At 38.2% G+C, this 11,435-nt stretch overlaps 1 protein-coding gene across 6 annotated transcripts in view; it reads left to right on the plus strand.

The window, feature by feature from the left end:
• Window positions 1-5,596, plus strand: part of MCM8 (minichromosome maintenance 8 homologous recombination repair factor) — a 45,511-nt gene extending 39,915 nt beyond the window's left edge. For all 6 annotated transcript variants that reach the window (XM_024238744.3, XM_063720667.1, XM_024238746.3 and 3 more), the window contains 2 exons: window positions 2,802-2,991; window positions 3,596-5,596. In XM_024238744.3, coding sequence (XP_024094512.2) covers window positions 2,802-2,991; window positions 3,596-3,688 — 283 coding nt within the window. In that variant the 3' untranslated portion in view covers window positions 3,689-5,596. The remainder of the gene's footprint in view (window positions 1-2,801; window positions 2,992-3,595) is intronic.
• Window positions 5,597-11,435: the final 5,839 nt, after the last annotated feature.

An 11,435-nucleotide genomic window follows, 5' to 3' on the forward strand; every position in this document is an offset into this window, starting at 1 on the left:
TAGGAAAGTAAGTCACAACCCAACCAAAATTTCAGAATTTTTTTTAATTTTAACTTTTTTTCCTATTAAAAAAAACAAAGACCAAAAATAGGCACTTCTTATTTAATGATGAGAAGTTGCCTGTTGACTTACAGTCTAGAATGTGTGCATCTTGCTTTCTTTGCATCCTGCATTTGAACCCTCCACCTTTGGGAGTGTGGGCTGAGATTCCCACTCCTGATTTCTTTTTCCTTTTAATGATCTCTGGCCCTCTGGGTCTTCTGGTGCCTGGCTCTCCTGAATGTCACGTTTCTACTTTGTAGACTGTTCGTCTGTTGAGCAAATTAAGGGGTACACTACCCTGCTCCTTTTCTCTCTTAACCTGTAACATTCTCCTCTTGAGGCTTTACCATTGCTCAATTTCTGCAGGCCTTAGACCACAGACGTCACCTCAACTGTCTGGTGTTTCTCCATAGTAAATTCACTGGTCTGTGGACACGGTAGATTAGTTCTCCTATCTGAGCATCATGCTTAAGCAGAGTAAATTAGGCTATAATTACCTTTTCAATAAAAATGCTATATTGCCCATTTATAATTGGCTTATACTTGGTATAAGATTTCTCTGCATGTCTGAATACTCATGTTGGACAGTGTTTGCATGTGCTTTCCTGTCCAAGAGGAACTCTTAAGTGTTGTCTCATGGAACTCTGTATTTGTACTGCTTCCCAGAGTTGCTTTGGTGGTAAATTTGAACAAGTTTCAGATCAGTTTACATCTGGGCCCCTGAAAAAAAGAGGTCTTATTATTAAGTGTAAACAGTACCCACATGACATTACCAGATTGTTTCCCTGAATTGTCTCAGTATGTTTACTGGCATTCATAAAAATTTTCAGGAAAAAGAAAATAGTTTGATTGGAATTACCTGATACTATGTTCATGGTAGAGATCAAGATCCAGTGAAACACAATGAAATTAGATTATGAATTAACTGTTTGTTATGCTCAACATGCATTCTGTCCTTAGTTTATGAGAGCAGGGACCTTATCTGACTCATTTACCAGTATATTCCCAGGGCCTAGAATCATGCCTGTGATAAAGTAGGCCTTCAGTAAATGTCCTGCACTGATGGTAAAGTTGACCTTAGTAATGATTCATTCATTCATGAAATCTTCCATTTCAGAGTTTTCATCTCTTCAGCTTCGTTCAATCTTTGCCCTTCATGTGGTTTTAAACCTTTTAAGATTACATTTTAACTGGGAAGCTGACAGTTGAATAAGAAAATTCTTAAACTGTGACATAGCTTGTCTGAGTTATCAGAGCACTTAGCTGTATTTTAAAAAACTAAATGCTTATATTTAGTAGACAGTTCACATAAGCTTTCTCCTAAAATTGAAAATATACTAGGTAGCAGAAGAGAACAGAGCCACCTTCAAAGGTGAGAGATCATTGTTTTTTTCTATTTCAGGAAACTAGCTCAAATATTTTACATAGCTTTTTAAAATCTGAAGCAGTGTAGTAGATTCAAATCTGAGATATGTCACTTACTAGTTGTGTAACTTCTGGCACGTCACTTTAATCTTAGCATAGGTTGGTGCAAAAGTAGTTGCAGTTTTTGCCATAAGAAAAGCAATTTCAAAAACCTCTATTACTCTTGCACCAACCTAATAAGAATGTTTTTTCATCCGTAAAATGGGAATAAGAATAGTTCCTAAATCACAGGATTGCTGGGAGGATTAAGTGGGATAGCCTATGTTAAACAAATATAGTTAAGATAAATGTTACCTATTATTATTAACTGAAAGCATTTTTAACAACTTTCTCATGAGAAACAAGCATATGGGAGGTTCATCATAAAAGAGATTATACTGTATTTCAGAGGAAAACACTTACCATCTTACTGTTTTATCATTTTTAATAGTTTTATTTGAATGACTCATTCCTATTTGCATAATGTAGGCTTTTAACTATTCAAGGAACAAAAGGAAGCTTTATTGTTTATAACCCATTAAAATCGTTCCTGCAGCTTATTAAGGGAAGGGATTATACCTGTTTTGTTCACCACTATAAGCCTGTTGCCCAGCAGGTGACCAGTATGTATTTGACTAATTAATTAATTCCTGATTAAATAACAGTTTTGCCAATTAGTCTGGCTGTGAAATATAGCTATCCCATTGTTCAAGCAGGGAATCAGCAATAGAGTTGCATTAAACAGGATGGTTAATTATGTTTCTAACTAGTGTTTTCAGACTTTAGCTAAAATTCACTATCAAGTATGTACTTCTTTCCTTGGTGATATTGTGAAAATAAGAGAAAGCAGAAGAAATCTGGCAGTAATAGGTGCATCCTTTAATATCTAATCATTATCACTGCAACTCACCATAACCTTTCTAGTTCATTCCTAGAGTATTTTAAATACCTTTTATTTAAAATACTGGTGCGGCTAGATGCTGCTCCAGGAGATAGGACACATTTTTATTCAGTAAAGTCTAAATTTATTATGTTTAGAATTTCTTTTCTTCATGAATCAAAAAGAATGTCCCAGGTATTTATATTGTAGTTTATCAATTTTGTGTTTTTATGCATTTCTCTCTTCAAATTTAGAAGTTTCTTAAAAGCGGTAACTGTGTCCAAAATATTTTTATTCCTTATCAATCCATATCATAGTGAATTTCAGAGTGGCTCCTCAATAAACACATGTTGAAATGTTTGCTAAGTGAGCCTTGTGGCTACTTCCAAATTTTTCTTCTGTAACATGAAAGCCCAGGACAACAATTTCTATGGCAGTGCCACATTGGGTAATTTTTTCTTCCTTTCTTTTTAAGCATGCTAGGAACTTACTCTGATGAATTTGGGAACCTAGATTTTGAGCGATCCCAGCATGGTTCTGGAATGAGCAACAGGTCAATAGCGAAAAGATTTATTTCTGCTCTCAACAACGTTGCTGAAAGAACTTATAATAATATATTTCAATTTCATCAACTTCGGCAGATTGCCAAAGAACTAAACATTCAGGTATGTTAAACTAGTTAATCTCTTTTGTAATAATTTCAGGAGGTCCTTGTTAATATATAGTAGAACAGAACAGTTTTTACTTATTTAAAATTCATACCTGCTTCTTCTCAAAGGCTTTTCAGCATCTTGATAGTCAGAGGGAAACATTGTAGTAAGACACAGTCTCTGTTTTTCTGACTGTCTCTTGTGGATATGTCATTTTAACATTTAACGTCGGATCCCTCATCTGTTAAATGGACGTGATTATACCTATTCCTACTTCAAAGTTCTCGTGAAAATCAATGTAATAGCACTTCAAACATGTGCTGTTACACATTATGGAAAATTAACTTCTTAATTTCAAAAGTTAGCTTGATTTTTGTTTTTCAGCTAACCTAAAACAAATGTAAAATATTCTCTGCATGTTGGAATTTTTATTTTTTATTTATTTAGGCATTATAGAATCCAGAGCTCAAATATAGGCAGTTTGCTCTGTAAGAAATAAAAATAATTTTATTTGGCCAAGAAACTTTACAGTTACATATTATTATTTGAGAGATTTATTTTAAAAGTAATATTTTGACATGTTACTTAATGGGCTAAACCTTTTGATGTTTTCTTCCAGGTTGCTGATTTTGAAAATTTTATTGGATCACTAAATGACCAGGGTTACCTCTTGAAAAAAGGCCCAAAAGTTTACCAGCTTCAAACTATGTAAAAGGACTTCACCAAGTTAGGGCCTCCTGGGTTTATTGCAGATTAAAGCCATCTCAGTGAAGATAGGCGCACACGCACAGACAGACACACACACACACACACACACACACACACACACACACAGTCAAATACTGTTCTCTGAAAAATGATGTCCCAAAAGTATTATAATAGGAAAAAAGCATTAAATATAATAAACTAATTTAAGAAGTGATAAAGTCTCCAGATGCAGTAGCTCACACTGTAATCACAGTGACTCAGGAGGCTGAGGTGAGAGGATTCCTTGAGGCCAGGGTTCGAGACCAACCTTGGGCAACATAGCAAGACCCCATTTCTTTAAAAAAAAAAAAAAAAAAAGTTAAACTTAGCTGGGTGTGGTGGCACATGCCTGTAATCTCAGCTACTTGTGAGGCTGAGGCAGGAGGATTCTTTGAGCCCAGGAGTTTGAGGTTACAGTGAGCCACGATCACACCAATCACTGCACTCCAGCCTGGGCAATAAAGTAACTCTTGACTCAAAAAAATAAAAAAACTTGTAGTGGTAGCCATGTGTTAATTGTTAAATAAATTCTCCAAAAGGCTAAAAGTAAATTACTTATAAATTTTTTATAGTTATATTTTTGACCTGCCTTTTATATGTATGAATATTTCATAGTTTTGCATATCAAATGTAGGCATACAGACAAATACATAAACCAGTGAACATATTACATATTCTGTGTTCCAATAAAACTTTATTTATGGACACTAAAATTTGAATTTCATAAAATTTTCCCACGTCAAGAATACAAAATACTTGAGTTTTGTTTTTAGCTATTTAATAATAGGCCTCATTTATTCCACAGGCTGTAGTTTGTAGTCTTGCTTGAAACAATAGAAACAGACTGATTAAGCAGGAGAAGTTTTTTGAAAGAATTTTGTTTAGCTCACAGAATTATTAGAAGGCAGGTGAACCAGGAGGGTAAGCTTCCAGCAGCAATTTGTAAAACCATGCCTTAGAATTGGACTAAGGAAGAAGCTGCTGACACTCTACTGCCACACAGGGCACTGGAAGAAAGTGCTACTGCCTCCATGCCCTACCTTTGCCACTTGTGCAGCAGGAATAGGTAGAAGAATGCCCCCACCCGCACCGGAACAGCAACAAAAGGATTCTCCATGAGATGCCTCCCTAAATTGCTGAATTCAAAAAAGAAGTCGCATACAAAGACATCTGATTGAAAAGGAGTATGTTATATGCCCCTTTCATAGGCTGCTAGGGAGTTTTCCTGGTTCTACTTTCGGCTGGTGGGATCAATAAGACCAGAATTTCTCATATGTTGTGAGAGGATTCAAATGTTACAGGGTTGCCAGCCAAACTATCAATCATGTATAAATCCAACAAACACTTTGTAACATACAAGAATTCAGGAAATGTGAACCATTGTTGGAGAATCTACTAAAATACGGCTTCCAGCAAACCAGAAAATGAATGGAAAATGTAAATAAAAAGAACTGGCAGTGTATATCAGATGTTTAACTGTAGGACCAGAACTAAGATGTGGAGACTATTGCCATAGACCACAATGTAAATTTTTAAGTGAGGAAGGAAAAACCAGGAATCAAAAGGGGCCAGGCGCAGTGGCTCACATCTGTAATCCCAGAGCTTTGGGAGTTCGAGGCAGGAGGATCACTTGAAGCCAGTTTTGAGAGCAGCCTGTGCAACACATTGAGACCCTATCTCTACAAAAAATAGATTAGCTGGGCACGGTGGTGCATGGCTATTGTCCTAGCTACTGTGGAGGCTGAAGTAGGAAATCACTTGAGCCCGAGAGTTTGAGGTTACAGTGAGCTATGATTATACCACTGCACTCCAGCCTGGGCAAGAGAGCAAGACCTTGTCTCTTAAAGAAAAAAAAAAAAAAAAAAAGGAGAAAGTAGATAGTAGTATAAATATAGTGAAGTCTTTAAAAGCTAGGGGTTAAAAGATATTTAAAGCAAATAACTCAGGCATGGTGGTGCGTGCCTGTAGTCCCAGCTACTAAGGAGGCTGAGGCAGGAGAATCACTTGAACCCGGGAGGCAGAGGTTGCAGTGAGCCAAGATCGTACCACTGCATTCAAACCTGGGCAACAGAGTGAGACTCTTTCTCCAAACTAAATAAATAAGAGATATTTAAAGCTTAAAAAAAATCTATTAATAGAATTTAAAACATTTCACAAAAGTCAACACATAAATAATATCAACCAAAATAAAGTGGTAGACAGAAAATATACTAATTTATTGTTCAAAGAGGAAAATAAGTCTCAAAGGTTAAGGCTATTATATAAATTTATTTTTAAAAAGACATAAACCTACATTTTCAGAAGAAATTGTTCCATGTTTCCTTAGATTATGTATTTAGCATCCATCAATCACAGGGCCAAACTAACAACAAAAGTTGTTTAGCTTTCCCTTACAATCCAGCTTTTATGGGTGTGCAAACATCACATTATAGTCCCTCCAACCACAAACCCCAATATATAGTATTTCACTTCCTGCCCAATAGTGGGTGTCCCCACACCTTTCAACCACTGTAGCAACAAAGCTCTGGCCTAGGCTTTTCACTTGCTTCTTTACTTCCTGACTGACTTTGGTGTTTCCTCTTGTGGCCTGGTGTGGCGTGGCATGCCCTCTTGGGAGATGAAAGTAATCTTCCATAGGCAATTGTTTCTGTGTCACCACTGCTGATTAAAACAAATCCTGAGTACAAATGTCAGAACAGAAACATGCAAAGCAAGAAAACATTACATCATGAAAGTTTCATTTTCTTTTTTTCTTTTTTTTTGAGACAGAGTTTTGCTGTTTTTGCTCAGGCTGGAGTACAGTGGCACGATCTTGGTTCACCGCAACCTCCGCCTCCTGGGTTCAGGCATTTCTCCTGCCTCAGCCTCCCAAGTAGCTGGGATTATAGGCATGTGCCACCATGGCTAATTTTGTATTTTTAGTAGAGATGGGGTTTCTCCATGTTTGTCAGGCTGGTTTCTAACTCCCAAACTCAGGTGAACTGCCTGCCTTGGCCTCCCAAAAAGTGCCGGGATTACAGGCATGAGCCATTGTGCCCGGCCAAAAGTTTATTTTTTAAGAGATGGTGGTCTTGCCATGTTGTCCAGGATGGACTTAAACTACTCAGCTCAAGCAGTCCTCCCACTTCAGCCTCCTGAATAGCTGAGACTACAGGCATGCACCACTACACCTGGCTGCGAGATGAAATTTTAAGAGATGGGGGTCTTGTTCTGTCACCCAGGCTGGAGTGCAGTGACATGATCAAGCCTTGATCTCCTGGGCTCAAAAAATCCTCCTACCTCAGCCTCCTGAGTAGCTGGAACTACAGGAATGCAACACCATGCTCAGCTAATTTTGATTTTTGGTAGAGATGAGGTCTTCCTTTGTTGCCCAAGCTGGTCTCAAACTCCAGGGCTTCCTGAGTAGCTGAGACTACAGGTGTGAGCCACCATGCCCAGCCTCCTCTCTTTTCCAATATTGTGTTAAGTAAATTGTATTGGTGGTAATTAACTTGATCATTTCATTTTTAGGATAGAGATATCAAGGTGAGGGTATAACTGAACCAGAAGAGGAATAAACACCACCCTGTGATTGATGGATCTCTCTATAGCTCTCCTTTGATAAAGAAGGGAAATATCGTACTTACATTAGCATGTTATAGTTGCTGTTGTTATACAGAAGACTTAAACAATATTCATATATTGTTTATTAATGCATTGAATTCATAAACAATGGTATGGATATTGACTAGCCAAAGAGGTGGATAAATGTAGATAAAATGATACGGTGATTTGGTATTCAGTGTCCATTCTGTTCTCCTAGTGTGCCTTCCTATAATGCAGGGGCTGGAAGGTGAGAAAATAATCACATTTCCCAGACTCCCTTTGCAGGTAGATTTCCAGATGTGAATTGGGTTCCACTGATCAGACACCCATGTGTGAGATTTGGAAGGCAGAACTGAGGAGAGAGCCATCTTCCTCTTGCTTGTGTTCTGGTGGCATGTGTGGTTGAGGAGACATTTAATTTCCCTGTAGCAGAATTCTTGCAGTCAGTTGTTGAGGCAAGTGGCGTAGTGGATGCAACCATGATTCTTCACCTTTCTCATTATTGTGGGGTAGCAGCACCTCTGGCAAGCCAGACAGACCTGCAGTGTTTTTCTGGGAGTTAATTCTGGAGACCCAGTATGGAACCCACTCCTAGCCCTTGTGACAATATTGCAAGCATCCAGTTCCTGGTTTTACAGTCCTTTTAAATGTGGCTAGCTACAGTGGTTTGTGTTTCCTGCAACTAATCACTCATACATCTGTATCTAAAGCACTCCACCCAGGTCATGTACTATACTTAAAATTATAAGGCAATACTAATTCACAAAACTACATACTCGTTTTATTTAACCCTCAGAAGAACTGAAAACAAAAGCTATACCACGCTTGCTCTAGAGCGTGGGCTTGGGAATGGAAAGGCAGAGTGCACCTATTTCCATCATCAGTTTTTCTATACCATGGAGTTACTTACCATGTGTATACATAACACTGATAAAAATTTTAAAAAAGGTTAAAACAAAAACTGAGCCAGATTCTGACATTTAAATCAGAATTATTCTTAGTACATAGACTTGCAAAGTCACTGAATAATTCCTTGGGACTACAGACTCTTAGTCTTTGCTTCTAGAAATGTATAGTAATTTCAACATGTCATATATATATAGAGAGAATATATATATATATACACACACACACACACTATAGAGTATATATATATACACTCCATATACAGTATATACACACTCTATAGAGTGTATATATATAGAGTATACACTATATAGAGTATACATTCTATATAGAGTATACATATTATATATACTATATACTCTATATATACTTTATATATTTATAGTATATACTATATACTCTATATATTTACTATATACTCTACAGTATATATATACACTATATACTATATAGATATGTATAGAGTATATATACTGTATATATACACTATATATAGTCTATATACTCTAGAGAGTAGACTATATATATGTAGTGTATATATACTCTATGGAGTATATATACTCTTTCTCTCTCTCTCTCTCTCTATATATATATATATATGGAGAGAGAGTAATCAGCTTCCTCAGGTTGAAACATTTAGATATATTGAAAACACTGGATAGTCTGCAAACGCCTCTTCCTTAGAGAATGTATATTATCTTTAGTATTAAAATGACTCTTCTAAGTCCTGAGAGGCACCTCAGAACACTGCATTCACATGTTTGCTAGGCAGAATAGTACCCACCCTGCAAGACATCACATCCTAATGCCCAGAACCTGTGAATGTGTTAGGTTACATAGCAAGGGGAAATTAAGATTGCTAATCAGGTGACCTTAAAATAGGGAGATTATCTTGGATTATCTGCATGGGTCCAATATAATTAGAAAGAACCTTTAAAGTGGAAGAGGGTGGCAGAAGAGAGCCAGAGGAAGATGTGACTACAGAAGAAGGCACAGATGCAGCATTGCTGGCTTTGCAGATGAGGGAAGGAGGCCTTCAGCCAAGGACTGGCTGAAGAGTGGGTGGCTCTAGAATCTTTTTTTTACATCTCAGTATGTATGCCACAGTTAAGGTTTTTGTTTTTTTATTTTTGAGATGGAGTTTTGCTCTGTCATCCACGCTGGAGTGCAATGGTGAGATCTCGACTCACTGCAACTTCCGCTGCCTGGGTTCAAGCAATTCTCCTGTCTCAGCCTGAGTAGCTGAGAATACAGGTGCGTGCCACCATGCCCGGCTAATTTTTGTATTTTTAGTAGAGACGAGGTTTCACCATATTGATCAGGCTGGTCTTGAACTCCTGACCTCAGGTGGTCCGCCCACCTCGGCCTCCCAAAGTGCTAGGATTACAGGTGTGAGCCACTGTGCCCGGCCTCACAGTTAAGGTTATTAAACAATCTGATTTAACTGAATAAAAAATGCTTGCTCGTGTGGCAACATGGTTTTTAAAAATGTAAACAGAGCTGGGCATGGTGGCTCACATCTGTAATCTCAGTACTTTGGGAGGCCGAGGCAAGAGAACTGTTAAAGGTCAGGAGTTGGAGACCAACCAGCCCAAGGAATATATAGGGAGACCCTATCTCTTAAAAAAAAAATTACCTGGGCATGGTGGCATGTGCCTGTGGTTCCAGTTACTCAGGAGGCTGAGGCATAGGATTGCTTGAGCCCAGGAGTTTGAGGCTGCACTGAGCTATGATCACACCACTGCATTGCAGACTAGGTACAGAGCGAGTCTATGTGGAGTGCAGTGTCTCTAAAAAAAAAAAAAATACCCAAAATATAAACAGTAAAGACTATGAAGTATGTACAGGAAATTAATAGCTGAAGAATATTTTACCATGTTCAAAAACAAAATTCTTCATGTGGCTAAGAAAGAAAAAAAACGGTATGTTTGTGTTCCATTTGCAGGTATTACATAAACCCATTTTAAATGAACTAAAATGCCTAGGATTTGGAGGGGAAAAAAATTATCTCATGCTCACATTTGAAGTTTCTTCTCAGAAATAAACCATTTAAAGAGACCACAGTACTGGTTTAATTTTTTTTCCCCAGGACCAGAGGGAAACAGGTGGTTTACCATTTTTGGAAATTCTGTCACATGATCTGAATAGAAAGGATAGTTGGATGTAATGTTAAAACAAGGCTTTCTGAACCAGCAATCCCCAACCTTTTTGGCAACAGGGACTGGTTTCAAGGAAGACAGTTTTCCACGGACCTAGATGGGGGAATGTTTTGGGATGAAACTTCCACCTCAAGTCATCATTAGTTAGATTCTCATAAGGAACGCACAACCTAGATTCCTCCCATGTGCAGTTCACAATAGGGTTCACACTCCTATGAGAATCTAATGCGCTGCTGACCTGGCAGGAAGCAGAGCTCAGGTGGTGTTGCTCGCTTGCCTGCCGCTCGCCTCCTGCTGTGTGGCCTGGTTCCTAACAGGCCATGGATTGGTACTGGTCCACAGCCCCGGGGTTGGGGACCCCTGTAATAAAAGGAAAACAAGATTCTTAAATCTTTACAGGAAGGAGGAATGGAATGGAAAATAAAGCTAGTTGTACACTAAATGATGTTAACAATCCCTTTATCACCTTTAAAATATGAGCAGAGAGGAAAAAATATTAAAACCAACCCTTTTTACTTTCTTATTTGTAGATAATGCCTGCCTTACGAGAATGTTATTTCTTTTAAAGGTTCCAAAACAACCATATAAAAACTTAGTAATGACTTAATTGTTCACATATTCTAGTGACATCACTACATTTTCAGGAAGAAATGTGGAAAGGTTGGCACTAGAAGTTGACATAAAAATTAGTTTAGCCAGGTGCAGTGGCACATGCCTGTAGTCCCAGCTACACAGGAGGCTGAGGCAGGAGGATTGCTTGAAGCCAGGAATTCTGGGCTATTATAGTGTGCTATGCTGACTGGGTGTCATCATACTAAGTTTGGCATCAACATGTGGATCTCCTGGGAGTGGTGGACCACCAGGTTTCCTAAGGAGGGGTGAACCTGCCCAGGCCAGAAATGGAGCAGGTCAAAATTCCCGTCCCGGTCAGTAGTGGGATCGCCCCGTGAAGAGCCACGGCACTCTAGCCTGGGCAACATAGTAAGACCCCATCTCTTACATAAAAAATAAAATAACAAAAATGAAAAAGAGAATTTAGATCTCTTGATAATTTAAACAGTA

Source organism: Pongo abelii, chromosome 21 (genome assembly GCF_028885655.2).
Source record: "Pongo abelii isolate AG06213 chromosome 21, NHGRI_mPonAbe1-v2.0_pri, whole genome shotgun sequence".
Classification (NCBI taxonomy): Eukaryota; Metazoa; Chordata; class Mammalia; order Primates; family Hominidae; genus Pongo; species Pongo abelii.